Below are 15,051 nucleotides of genomic sequence, written 5' to 3' on the forward strand. Positions count from 1 at the left end.
AAGGACTCTTGTTGATATCCCTTTAAATTTAGCGAAGGCAGGCTATGGAACATAAAGCTTTCAAAATAGAAGCCACTTCCTGGTTTGATTTTCCTCAGGTTTTCGCCTGCAATATCAGTTCTGTTATACTCACAGACAATATTTTGACCATTTTGGAAACTTTAGAGTGTTTTCTATTCTAATCTGACAATTATATGCATATTCTAGTTTCTGGGCCTGCGAAATAGGCCGTGTCAAATGGGTATGTTTTTTTGCCAAAAACGAAAATCCTGCCCCGTACGCTCAGCAAGTTAATGCAACCGCTGTGTCAGATTTCAAAAAAACTTTACGGAAAAAGCACACCATGCAATAATCTGAGTACAGTGCTCAGAGAACAAAACAAGCCATACAGATATATTTGTTCGATAAAGTCCATCATTTATGTCCAAATACCTCCTTTTTGTTCGCTCGTTAAGTACACACTCCAAACTCACAACGCATGGGCAAGTCCAGGCGAAAGTTCGTAGAAAAAAGTTCGTAGAAACATGTCAAACAAAGTATAGAATCAATCTTTCGGATGTTTTTATCATAAATCTTCAATAATGTTCCAACCGGAAAATTCCTTTGTCTGTAGAAATGCAATGGAACAGAGCTCTCTCATGTGAGCGCGCGTGATCAGCTCATGCTACTCTGGCAGTCCTCTGACTCATTCAGCTCCCATTCCCCCCTCCTTCACAGTAGAAGCATTAAACAAGGTTCTAAAGACTGTTGACATCTAGTGGAAGCCATAGGAAGTGCAATATTACCCCATAGACACTGTATATTCGTTAGGCAATGACTTGAAAAACTACAAACCTCAAATTTCCCACTTCCTGGTTGGATTTTTTCCCAGGTTTTTGCCTGCCATATGAGTTCTGTTATATTCACAGACATCATTCAAACAGTTTTAGAAACTTCAGAGCGTTTTTCTATACGAATATACTAATATTATGCATATATTAGCAACTGGGCCTGAGAAACAGGCAATTTACTCTGTGCACCTTATTCATCCAAGCTACTCAATACTGCCCCCAGCCATAACATGCTAAACAAGAATGCAAAATATGGATGAAACCATTTTAAGGGGGGCATGTGGGGGGGGTTCTTTTCATTTGTGGGGGTTTTCAAGTACATGGGGGGTAGAGATGTGGGAAGGTAACGTGGGGGATATGATGCAGGAAATATTATGATGATGGGGGATTTATCAATAAATGGAGGGCAAACAAAGGAGAAGATTATAAGTTAAATAAAAATAAAACCCCTGGAAAGGGGGTTCTGAGCTGGCAACCCTGAGGTACCATAGTTACAATGTAACGCCACGTTCAAAACAACTGGGAACTCGGAACTCGGAAATCTAAGATCCCCGTGCGTTCCAGACAACTAGGAACTCTCGGCGGAGGGGGGGGAGACAATCTCCCACTGGGAAACAACATTTTAAACAGTGATCCAACTCAGAAATCCAACTCGGTTACTCAGACCTCTTTCTAGAGCTCTGACTTTCTGACCTGAAGATCATTGACGTCATGATTTGACCTCATATTTTTCTGAGTTCCCAAATGTCTTGAAAGCACCATAAGTCAGTCAAGTGAACCATCCCTTCACCTTGTTTTGTAATCATTTGTGGTCTGACAGATGCTTACATGTGTCATGTGTCATTTTCTTTATTATTTTGGTTAGGTCAGGGTGTGACATGGGGGATTTATATGTTTTGTCTTGTCTAGGGGTTTTGTATGTTTATGGGGCTGTTTCCTTTCTAGGTAGTTTTGTATGTTTATGGGGCTGTTTCCTGTCTTTGTGTTTTCTGCACCAGTTAGGACTGTTTCGGTTTTGCCACGTTTATTGTTTTGTATTCTGTTCATGTTTAGTTTTATTATTAAAAAACATGAACTCTCACCAAGCTGCGTTTTGGTCCGCCTCTCCTTCCCAGGGAGAAAGTCGTTACAACGTGACAACCAGAATGCATTGTATAATGTCAACAAACATGGCGGCACACATAGCTGGCAAATAGCTTAGCATTTCAATAGCTCATCATAATTAGTACAACATTCAAAAACGTAATTTACACACATCATATGTGTCCATTACAATCTATGCAAGAATCCAACTGCATGACTTGTCACCAGCACTTGAAAACATGAATAAAATGGTAAATACATTATTCTCCATACATGCATACGGTATGGGGATCCTGAGTGGCACAGCAGTCTAAGGCACTGCAGCGTAGGGTTTAGATTCATTCCTGGGCTATATCACAACCAGCCGTGATCGGGAGTCCCATAAGGCGGCGCACAATTGGCCCAGCATCGTCAAGGTTAGCGGAGGGTTTGGCCGGGGTAGGCCGTCATAGTAAATAAGAATTTGTTCTTAACTGACTTGCCTAGTTAAATAAAAGTTAAATAATCTAAATTAATGAATGAAAAATGCTACTGTAGAAATGACAACACGATATTTCGAAAATAATGCATATTACTTTGATTGGAACACACATATCCAAAGTTAACATTTGTAAGGAAAACAATATGGATGTTTGGAGTTAGTGTGTCCTAGTTAATTGGCTTTCACATGGGCGTATGGAGTGAGGAGACTGTGTATCGGTTTGTGTTAGATTTGGAGAAATTGAGAGAAAGTGTATGTGAGTGTTGAAGGGAATAGTTCACCCAAATTGCAAAATTATATACTGGTTACTTTACGCTGTAAGGTAATCTATGACAACAATCCATGCTTTGGTTAAGTGTCCGTCTCACTGTTTCCAAATGCTAATGTTTTAGCATTTAGGCACAAATGCCATTAATGTCATGGGACCAATATTAGCATTTTTTCTGCATCCAAATCTTGTCCAAATCTTTCAAAAGTATCTCATGTGTTGTGAAGCTCAACACAGTCACTTATAGATTATTTGAACATGATGTGTGAAAAATGCTAATATTGGTCCCATGACCCATGATCTGAGGTATGTGTGTTTAGCATGCTGTGGGGTTTTAACACTGTGTGTTTGTGTGTGTGATCAGGCTCAGACTCGGCTGTGTTGATTGACTGGGTCAAGACAGGCCACATCTGTGACCCATGTCTAAAAAGTCTCATCTTACTCCTTAACCATGGCCAATTTTTTATTTATTTTACTTGCAAGTCAGTTAAGAACAAATTCTTATTTTCAATGACGGCCTAGGAATAGTGGTTTAACTGCCTGTTCAGGGGCAGAATGATAGATTTGTACCTCGTCAGCTCGGGGATTTGAAATTGTAACCTTCCGTTTACTAGTTCAATGCTCTAAACACTAGGCTACCCTGCCACCCCAATGACACAAACCCAACCCTAACCCAATTCTAAACATGATCTTGGTCCCCGACCGTGACTCCATCAACCACCATTATGCTAGCTGCAAGCCAAAACTCCAACCCAACTGACCCTAAACCCTAAGCCATTGCCCTGAAACCCCTACATCTGCCCATTCACCCTTAAATCCTCCATATGAACATTCACCCATGCTCTGTTACACAATGGTTCAGTCTGAGTTGCCCTCTGGGTGATTCTAGTTGGTTGTGTCTGTCACTGCCCAGGAGAGGAGAGGATGGCCTCACCAAACACCAAACAATCTAATCTACTGGCCATCATAATTAGTACAACATTCAAAAAAGTATTTTACACACATAATGTGTGTCCATTACAATCTATGCAAGAATCGGAATGCACGATTTGACACCAGTACTTGAAAACGTGAACAAAACAGTAAATACATTATTCTCCATTAAATTTTTTTTTTTGATTTATTTCACCCTTATTTAACCAGGTAAGCTAGTTGAGAGCAAGTTCTCATTTGCCTTGACCTGGCCAAGAGAAAGCATAGCAGTTCGACACATACAACAACACAGAGTTACATGTGGAATGAACAAAACATACAGTCAGTAATACAGTAAAAAAAAATAGAAAAAAAAGTATATATACAGTGAGTGCAAATCAGGTCAAATAAGGGAGTTAAGGCAAAAGGAGCAAAATAAATAAATACAGTTTTGTAAGAGGTAGATAGATGGGCTGTATACAGATGGGCTATGAACAGGTGCATTGAAGCTCGTCTGGAGGTTAGTTAACACAGTGTCCAAAGAAGGGCCAGAAGTATACAGAATGGTGTCGTCTACGTAGAGGTGGATTAGAGAATCACCAGCAGCAAGAGCGACATTATTAATGTATACAGAGAAGAGCGTCGGCCCGAGAATTGAACCCTGTGGCAACCCCATAGAGAATTCCAGAGGTCCGGACAACAGGCCCTCCGATTTGAAACACTGAGCTCTATCAGAGAAGTAGTTGGTGAACCAGGCGAGGCAATCATTTGAGAAACCAAGGCTGTTGAGTCTGCTTTCGAAGACCTTTGGGTCTAGAGTGTCTCCCCCTTTGAAGAGGGGGATGACCGCTGCAGCTTTCCAATCTTTGGGAATCTCAGACGATACGAAAGAGAGGTTGAACAGGCTAGTAATAGGTGTTGCAACAATTTCGGCAGATCATTTAAGAAAGAGAGGGTCCGATTGTCTTGCCTGGCTGATTTGTAGGGTCCAGATTTTGCAGCTCTTTCAGAACATCAGCTATCTGGATATGGGTGAATGAGAAATGGTGGGGGCTTGGGCGGGTTACTGTGGAGGGTGCCGGGAAAGTTGACCGGGGAAGGGGTAGTCAGGTGGAAAGCATGACCAGCCGTAGAGAAATGCTTATTGAAATTCTCAATTATAGTGAATTTGTCAGTTGTATCAGTGTTTCCTAGCCTCAGAGCAGTGGGTAGCTGGCATGTGGTACTCTTATTCTCCATGGACTTTACAGTGTCCCAGAACCTTTTGGAGTTTGTACTGCAGGATGCAAATTTCTGTTTAAAAATGCAAGCCGTAGCTTTCCTATTTGCCTGTGTATATTGGTTCCTAACATCCCTGAAAAGTTGCATATCACGGGGGGCTATTCGATGCTAATGCAGAACGCCACAGGATGTTTTTGTGCTGGTCAAGGGCAGACAGGTCTGGAGTGAACCAAGGGCTATATCTATTCCTGGTTCTACATTTTTTGAATGGCGCATGCCTATTTAAGGTGATGAGGAAGGCACTTTTAAAGAATAACCAGGCATCCTCTACTGTCGAGGTGAGGTCAATGTCGTTCCAGGATATCCCGGCCAGGTCGATTAGAAAGACCTGCTCGCAGAAGTGTTTTAGGGAGCGTTTGACAGTGATGAGGGGTGGTCGTTTGCTCGCAGACCCATTACGGATGCAGGCAATGAGGCAGTGATCGTTGAGATCTTGGTTGAAAACAGCAGAGGTGTATTTGGAGGGTGAGTTAGTTAGGATGATATCTATGAGGGTGCCCGTGTTTACGTATTTAGGGTTATATCTGGTTGGTTGCTGAGACCATTGGTAGCTGAGACTGTCTGCGTCCGCCTGAATAAACACAGTACACAGTATCAGTTCCTTAGACAGTGCTCTACAAGCCTCTCACCTGTGTATCCTGGCCTATTGGCTTTGGACACTGTAGGCCCGTTTGACATTTTGCTGTGCTGGGTTAACAGCCATCTGGATTACGCACTGAAGAGTCTGTAGGCGGATTGAGACTGGAGAAGTCAGGGAGATGTGTGGCTGTGGGCCCAGTTGTTTTACAATACAGAAACATGGTTCAAGTGTGAGGTATGTTTCTTAGCATTTTAAAGCAGATTGAATGTGTGAGCTGAATAAGTATGTGGTCTCAGAGTTTGCAATGCTGTGGTTATTTATGAGTGGAGAGTGTTTTTGTCTGTGTGTGTGTGCGTATTCAGTGTGTTTTTCATGGTGGGTTGGCAGGGTGATGCCAGAGAGCATGTCAGGCATACTGTCCTTCTCACATGACTGATGATGGGATATCCTTTGAAACACTTTGATGTAGGTGAGATAACTGACCTCTCTCCCCCTTTTCTCTCTCTTTTCTCTCTCTCTCGCTCTCTTTCTCTTTCTCATTTTTTCTTTATCTCTCTCTCGCTTTTTCTCATTTCTATTCCACATGCTTTATTGGCATGAAATATATTCTGTAATAGTATTCCAAAAACCATACTTTTTAAGTAAAAAATAGAATTGCACGAATTCACATACTGTACATTGTTTAAAAAAAATGTTTTCTCTCTCTCTTTAGGATTACCTTGAGTGTATCAGTAACCGGTCTCGTGTAGCACTGAGCTCAGAGGATAGAGGATCTCTATTCGGGAACATCCGCGACATCTACCACTTCAACAGGTAAACAACAATCACCTACTGTACAACTTCAAAGAGGTAAACACACATACCTAAAACAAATATAGTGTGCAATCTCCAAAGCATCTACTGAATGAAGATGGCTTGTGTCACCTGTAAATATGAGGGGGGGTGGGGTGCTATAAGCTGTATCTATATATACAACATGGCCAAAGGCATGTGGGTATATACCCCTTCATTTTAGTTGATTTGGCTATTTCAGCCACACCCGTTGCTGACAGTTGTATAAAGTTGAGCACACCACCTTGCAATCTCCATAGCTAAACATTGACAGTAGAGTGGCACGCATTGAAGAGCTAATTGACCTTAAACGTGGTACCGTCATAGGATGTCACCTTTCCATCAAGTCAGTTCATAAAATTTCTGCCCTGCTAGAGCTGTTCAACTGTAATTGCTGTTATTGTGAAGTGGAAATGTCACGGCTCTACCGCAAAGTGGTAGGAGACACAAGCTCACAGAACGGGACTGCCGAGTGCTGAAACGCGTAGCGAGTACAAATTGTCTGTTCTCGGTTGCAACACTCACTACTGAGTTCCAAACTGCTTCTGAAAGCAACATTAGCACAGGAACTGTTCGCCAAATGCTTAATGAAATGGGTTTCTATAGCCGAGCAAGATCACCATGCTCATTCTCTGGAGTGATGAATCACACTTCACCATATGGCAGTACAACAAATCTGGGTTTGGCAGATGCCAGGAGAATGCTACCTGCCCAAATGCATAGTGCCACCTGTAAAGTTTGACGGAGGAAAAATAATAATCTGGGGCTGTTTTTCATGGATCAGGCTATCCCCCCTTAGTTAGCCGCTGTCACAAAGATACATAGCAACACAGGGACAATGACATCATGCCCGACTCATGTAACTATAGCTGTGTTGTATTTGTCATATGCACAACTACAGAATATCAAAACAAGTATAGCTAATAAGAAAATAAAAAAGCTAAATACAGGGTAAATTTACAATGTGCAGGGATACTGGAGTATTTTAGGTAGATACAGTATGTACATGTAGGCAGGGATTAGAAGAAAGTGTGCATGCCTGCGCGTGTGTGGTTGAGGTTGTGATATCCTGAAGTGATTTTGTTTTTCAGAGATCTGCTACATGACCTGGAGAAATGTAATTCAGACCCTGTGGCCATCGCAGAGTGCTTTGTATCAAAGGTAAGAGACTCTCTCTTTCTCTATTCCTCTTTCTTTCTATCTCTCGCTTACCTTCTTGTTGAAACCTGTCTGAACAGGCGGTTGGAAACCAATAAACATGCACATACACACACTGGCCATGTCCAAATACTACATTCTTAAACTGTACACTCATTTCGGAATTTAATCTATCCACATGTTTCCCGTCCCATAATGCCTTGTGGGAATTATGGGTGTTATTTCCGGTTCTCAGTAAACAAACGTTTTCTTCATTCATTCATTCATGAAGAGCTTGCCAAACTAATAATGATGTGGGAACACAACCTGATGGAGATCAAAAAGGGTAATATTAGCCTACCTTTATCCTCTGTAATTGATGGTTGGGAAGATGACGTGAAGAAGTGACCTCGTATCATTTACGGTAGCATATTTACTTACTTTCTTGAATATGTAGCTTGCGATGGTAAGGAGATAAACAACTTAAAAAGTTCGGAGGCGTACCAATACCTACACAGTAACAAAGTTGTTTGGGTGTTATTGAAGGATGTTGGAGACGACCTTCTCTACCTAAAAGCAGACATAGAGCCGAGTCAGAGCCTCACAAGGCGTGGGTACTAGCATCAACGACAGGTGTCATACAGACAGCGGGTTGCTCATGTATTGCAGGGGCAGGATGCTCCTGTAGTCATGCTGCATCAATTCTGTGGAAGGTTAGTAAAGTAACGACCAAAAATTACATGAAAGTGCAGGACAACAGGTACTCCAGCAGAGGTTTGGGAAACACTGGGTTAGATATTAACTAAACATATTTTCTTCAATGTAGGTTGAGAGTGCAGTCAGGCAAGGCGAAACAGGAATGACATGCACTGATGTGCAAAGGAAGTGGAACTCAGGTGTGAGGAAAAATGTAGGGCTGAGGAAGGGGAAACACTTAAACACCACAGACCCCACCACACATATTCAAGCCCGTCAACGTCATCACAGGATGATTCCACAACCTCCCCCCAACTTTTTAGGAACCATGCAGAGTTCACAAGCCACATAAACTCCTCTGTAAGCTCCACTATTTCGGCTCCAGACAAATGGTATTTTTCAGCTAAGTTACAGAGCAAATGTTGAAACCGGCAGCAAGGCAGGCCCAAGTCAACATGATTCAGCCCACACGAACACACGGTGTCACACTGAACAAGCACAACACTAACCTGTAGGAAGTGCACAATGTATTATGAGGCCTACATCAAATTATACCCCGTACAAGCAGCTACATTGATGGAAGAAACCAAGATCCAAAGTACTTCACAACTATGGCATGACGCTAGGAAGCTGTGTCTAATAGCTAGCACAGTGAAACAAGTCTCAAAATGAAACACCACAGATCCTAAAAAAATGTGTAAATGAGCATTTGTACCCAACCTTCACTGGCAATACAGCAACAAAGCATGGAAAAGAAAATGAGGTCAATGTCACCACACTCCTGGAGAGCAGAGGGCACGTTGTGGAGAACAGAGGTGGTGCACCCTGACCATCCTTGGTTGGGAGCCAGCCCAAAATCCTTGATGCAACACCGCTCCTTGAGATCAAGTGCCCCTTCAAGAGTTCCAAGTCAAATGTCTGAGTCGGCCAAATGGTGACATCAAAAGCTTGGATGATGGACAGTACCTATTCATCCCAATGGAAAAGATGGGTACTACCTTCAGGTAGAAAGGCCAGAACCTAGGAAGAAACATAGAGAGGAACCAGGCTATGAGGGGTGGCCAGTACTCTTCTGGCTGTGCCGGGTGGAGATTATAACAGAACATGGCCAAGATGCTCAAATGTTCATAGATGACCAGCAGGGTCAAATAATAATAATCACAGTGGTTGTCGAGGGTGCAACAGGTCAACACCTCAGTAGTAAATGTCAGTTGTCTTTTCATAACCGACCATTCAGAGTTAGAGACAGCAAGTACGGTAGAGAGTCCAAAACAGCATGGTCCGGGACAAGGTAGCACGTCCAGTGAACAGGTTAAGATTCCATAGCCACAGGCAGAACAGTTGAAACAGGAGCAGCAGCATGACCAGGTGGACTGGGGACAGCAAGGAGTCATCAGGCCAGGTAGTCCTGAGGCATGGTCCTAGGGCTCAGGTCCTTCGAGAGGGAGAGAATTGGAGAGAGAATACATAAATTCACACAGGACACTGGATAAGACAGGAGAAATAGTCCAGATATAACAGACTGACCCTAGCCCCTAACACAAACTACTGCAGCATAAATACTGTGACCATGATGTGCCTTGGCCTACAGAGCTCCTAGCTGGTCGTCTGAACATCAAGCGAGCACATAGAAGTGGACATTCCATACATTAAGGGAACATTTTGACATTCGCCATATGGTTAGTGAGAAAGTCCATATTGCAAATGTACGGTCCCTTAATAGACGTCCAAAAATGTTTGTAAAATTCGCGGACAGCGTCGGGCCGTGCGGCAGGGCTGGATCTACCGGGAAGTCATCAAACGAACTCTCTCGGACATTCGGTTTCCATTTGATAAAATAATCAAATTTTGGTCATTTTTCCGCTGTCCCAATAAATCCCACAAGAGGGCGAATGGAATCATACTGCAAATGTACAAAACATCACAAATCACGACGTGGCCTTATCTCCAAAATGGAAAAGACTTCGAAGACAAAACTTGGTGAGCATAGGTTTGGCATAATTGGCAGTTGGCCCCGAACAAGATGGCGTCTAGGCCTCAACGGTTTTTGAGTTGTGGCCATTTTTCTGTGATTAAAGGTCCAAAATGAAAATAGAGCAATCATTTTTCCGCTTCACGTCAAAGTCAAGGAGCCTCTGGTGTCAATAAAAAAAAGAACCAGCCATTTATCTATCATCATTTAAGAGAAATCGTACAATGTTAAATTGGTGATGTTCAAAAATAGGTCTTTTAAAAAAAAACAGTTACAGATCCAGTTGCAGCGTGTTCATATGAATCTTTTTAAAGTGTGCTTCGGAGCTCTGCGAGATTTCTGTGATTTTCTGTGATTTTGTGAAATAACACACACTCACTAAACCCTCCGTAAATAAGTCAGTTCTTAACATAAAGACTTAAAACTCAAAATTCTATAATTGCCTACCTCAAGGAGGATATGTGTTCACTTTCAGCTTCCTGTGTAAACCGGAAGTGCCTTAAAATGGTGTCATTGGTGCTGTATCCAAGGCTTAAAAAGGTCAGATCTTTTCAAAACTTCATATGTGTGATTAGGCAACCCCCATGAACTGAAAGTCAGTCATTTCTCCCAACAGATGTCAAATAAAAGCTTTCTTTCCCCCAGACCCAAGCACACACACACACACACACACACACACACACACACACACACACACACACACACACACACACACACACACACACACACACACACACACACACACACACACACACACACACACAAACAGCAAGGATGGAGTGACATAAGTGCGGTGCTTAAAGACACACAGAGCCTGCAATGGCATTTCCATATTCTCTAGGCCGTGCCGAGTTCAACGAGATGCCCCGCTTGACCGTAGCTCTCTCTGAGTGCAGCGACCGTGAAAAAAAGTAGGCCCAAAATGAAGCCTGGCCCTAAATGTCACTTGCTTTTGGGTGACAGTGGGAGAACCATTAGGGTGAGAAGCACAATTCGACCTCAGGTACGATCCTGAGGTCCTCCCGATCTGTGCAAGCCTAACCTTGACCGTGTGGCTCTAACCCTTAACAGTAAAACAGTGTTTTTTGATCACACAGATTACAATGACATCTCTCCCCATAGGAATACATTGCCTGCTCCTCTAAAGTCAACCTGAAGCCTATGTGGGTTATCAATGCCTTATGAACCTGTCTTCGATGACAGTCCATCAAGCCACTATGAGGTCTACCTGTGTAGATTCTAAGCTTCCTGGACCAACCGGAAGTGGTTAAAATCACCCTAAAAGTGTATATCCATACCCAACCTGTAGTTTGATAGAAATAGTGCATTCAACCCTGTGTAAATCAGTCAGTTCTTAACGTAAAGACTTAAAACTCAGGATTCTGTAAAAGAATACCCCATTGCGGATATGTGTTTACTTATAGCTTCCTGTGCCAACCGGAAGTGCCATAATTGGTGTCTCACGGGCTGTTTCAAAGGGTTAAAAAAGTCAGATCTTTCCAAAACTTTATATGTGTGATTAGGCAACCCCATGAACTGTAAATCAGTCATTTTTCCCATAAAATTTAAAAGAAAAACTAAATCACACACACACACAGCTTGGAAGGAGGGACATATTGGGTTGCGTAGAGACATATACTGCCTGCATAAGTTAACCTTGTTGGAACTATTAAAGAACCGTCAGACCCAGAGTTCCAAAACTTTAGAAACCTGTTCTAGACCTCAGGTCGATAGTGCGTGGTGAGTTACGTGGCTCTAGAAGGTTCTCTGACCGAGAAAACAGCCTCGTACATTTGCAATAACTTCAATTAATTTTTGCATCACAAAATTGACGACATTTAGAAATGTCCCAGAGTCGCAAGACTAGGTGCATTGAGACCGTCTCGGCCCATATAGATGGACCCCAACGTTTCTGTCCGATAGCTCATTCAAGGACCCCGTAGCAAGTCATGGAAAAAAGTGGATTTTCAGCACCAATTGGGGTCTTGCTCGGGCACCAAATGACCTATCGAGCCGAAACTTGGGATTTGGGGTCGCCTCAGCTGGTCCGAAACATAACATCAAAAATGGACCCACAGCTAGACTGTAACTACGTGTTTTACGTTTTTTTAATGGTTTTAACAGAAGGAGTCGTGAATTTTGGGCCAGGTCTGAAGTATGTGATAGTTGGCTACTAAACAAGTTGGAAAAAGTGTGGTTTGGTGTCAGTTTGTATCAGTTTGGTGTCAGAATGATATCTAATTGACTGATGGACGGAGACCTGCTGGTGACTTTTGTCCATTTGCAATATGTTTAAACAGTGAGGTACCATCTCCAAAGTAACACATCTGAAATCAACCCTAATGAGCGATTGAGAGGTACCAGAATCACTGCCCGGGCCATCCCGAGTTCATCAGGCCAGTCAATTTTGCATTTCTGCAGTATTTTTGAGCATGTCAAATTCGTGATGGTAAATGGCAAATGGACATAACATCCTGATTTGGTATTTTCAAATCTTTCATATTGCATTTGGACATTTGGATTTGGCCAACAAAAAAGTGACTTTTGACTTCCTATGAAATCATATTGTAAATGGACAAAACATATTCCTCATACACAATTAAAACAAATAAAAAATTATGATAATAAACTATTATAAAAGTATATTCATACAGTTCTTACACATGATTAATTGACAAAAAATCGAAATAATTTTGAAAAACGGTCCAGAAAGCACTTTTTAAGGGGGTGATGTGTTTTTGAAAAACAGTTCACATTTTCGACTTTTGACTTCCTATGAAATCATATTGCAAATGGACAGAACATGTGCCTTATGCACAAGTAAAACATTTTTTTTAAATGATAATAATAAAATATGACTAAAGTATGTTGATACAGTTGTTATATGTGTGTAATTGACACAACATTCGAAATAAGTTTGAAAAACGGTCCAGAAAGCACTTTTTTAAGGGTTTGTGAAGTTTTTTCAAAAATGTGCTATTTTTGACTTTTGACTTTTGACTTCCTATGAAATCATATTGCAAATGGAGAAAACATGTTCCTTATGCACAAGAACCTCTTAGAGATCGGGCTACTTTTTTCAACATTCTGTTAAAAATCGCTCAACATTTCAACGTCCTGCTACTCATGCCAGGAATATAGTATATGCATATGATTAGTAGGTTTGCATAGAAAACACGCTGAAGTTTCTAGAACTGGTTCAATGGTGTCTGTGACTATAACAGAACGAGTTCCGTGGTCAAAATCGCCAGAAAACCTGGTCACTAAATCGACGAAGAAAAAATCAATCCGCCAGTCCATGTATTGTCTATTGGAAGGAAAAATAGTTAAGGCTGAGAATACAGTTCCTATAACTTCCACACGATGTCGCCAGTGTTGTGATTTCGATTCAACTAAATCCTTGGTCATCTGAGTAATAGCAACATCCGGTTGTCAATTCCACAGCTGTAAACAATGGAACCGGAAAAGTTAGTTACATTTTCCAAACTCGTGCTTATTGAATACAAATCGCTCCGTGATCAATTTGATCGTTTATTAACGTTTAGTAATACCTAAAGTTGGATTACAGAAGTAGTTTGAAGTGTTTTGTCAAAGTTTATAGGCAACTATTTTAATTTTAAAAAATAACGTTGCGTTTAAAAAATGTGTTTTTACTGGATCTGACGGTGTTCATACATTGACATTTTGGGTACACAAGGACCGATTTAATTGAAAAAAATACCCAATTGTGATGTTTATGGGACATATAGGAGTGCCAACAAAGAATCTCGTCAAAGGTAATGAATGTTTTATATTTTATTTCTGCGTTTTGTGTAGCGCCAGCTACGCTAATTCCTTTGTTTACGTCCCGTTATGGTATTTCGGCGTGTTGCCTGCTATCAGATAATAGCTACTCATGCTTTCGCCGAAAAGCATTTTACAAATCTGACTCGTTGGCTTGATTCACAACGAGTGTAGCTTGAATTGACTACCCTGCATGTGAATTTCAATGAACGTTTGAGTTTTAAAAAGTGCTATTAGCATTTGGCGTAGCGCATTTGCATTTATTGTTGGCAGGGGGTGCGGTTGCGTCCCGGGTGGGCCAGAGAGGTTAAAAAAAATGATGATAATAAATTATGACTAAAGTATGTTGATACAGTTCTTATACATGTTTAATTGACACAAATATTGAAATAATTTTGAATAACGGTCCAGAAAGCACTTTTTTAAGGGTGTGTGGTTTCAAAATTTCTGCTATATTTGACTTTTGACTTCCTATGAAATCCTATTGCAAATGGACAAAACATATGCCTTATGCGCAAGTACAAAAATAAAATAAAATAATGATAATAAAATTGGACAAAAGTATATTACACGTGTAATTGACAAAAAAATTGTTGAAAAAACGTTCCAGTAAGCACTCTTTTAAGGGGTTGATAATTATTATTTTTTTATTCACTTTTTCAAAATTTTACTTTTTGATGTTGACTTGTGTTGCATTTGCAATATGAAAAACCACGGTGGAGCGCGCTCGCTACCTGTTGGAGTTTTAAAGTGTTAGACCTGGCATTTGCCATATGGCATTTGCAATCAACTTTGAACGAAACAACACCGAATTGAGTGGTATTGGACATCGTGTATATGGTTTGTCCAGTGCCAATGACGTCCCATTCATTTTTGTCCATTTCAGGGGGGTGTTCCCTTATATTTGATAAAGACTACACAGATGCATATATGCAACAGCTGCAGAAGTTCTCCTTTTTACACATGCTACCTAAGTTGGCTGATGATTTGGCTGACAAGAAGATACACCTCTGATGTACCTACATAAGCACAGTGTAATGATCTCTCACCAGTTTATTTTTCATAGGACAAAGTCAGTTTTTCATAGGACAGAACCAGTTAAAATAGTCAAGTTGGTACAGGCAGTGTGAGCTGACAAAATAATGACAAAACAATGATTTCCTGTTGGAAAATAAAATAACGTTACAAATGCTGACA

The 15,051-nt window shown here is 41.2% G+C and overlaps 1 protein-coding gene across 1 annotated transcript in view; it reads left to right on the forward strand.

Annotated features, from left to right (window-relative positions):
- Positions 1 to 15,051, forward strand: part of LOC135505755 (pleckstrin homology domain-containing family G member 1-like) — a 168,449-nt gene that overhangs the window by 86,327 nt on the left and 67,071 nt on the right. The window contains exons 3-4 of the mRNA XM_064924855.1: positions 6,148 to 6,248; positions 7,358 to 7,427. Of these exons, the coding sequence (XP_064780927.1) occupies positions 6,148 to 6,248; positions 7,358 to 7,427 (171 nt within the window). The remainder of the gene's footprint in view (positions 1 to 6,147; positions 6,249 to 7,357; positions 7,428 to 15,051) is intronic.

This window comes from Oncorhynchus masou, chromosome 19 (genome assembly GCF_036934945.1).
Source record: "Oncorhynchus masou masou isolate Uvic2021 chromosome 19, UVic_Omas_1.1, whole genome shotgun sequence".
Taxonomy (NCBI): Eukaryota; Metazoa; Chordata; class Actinopteri; order Salmoniformes; family Salmonidae; genus Oncorhynchus; species Oncorhynchus masou.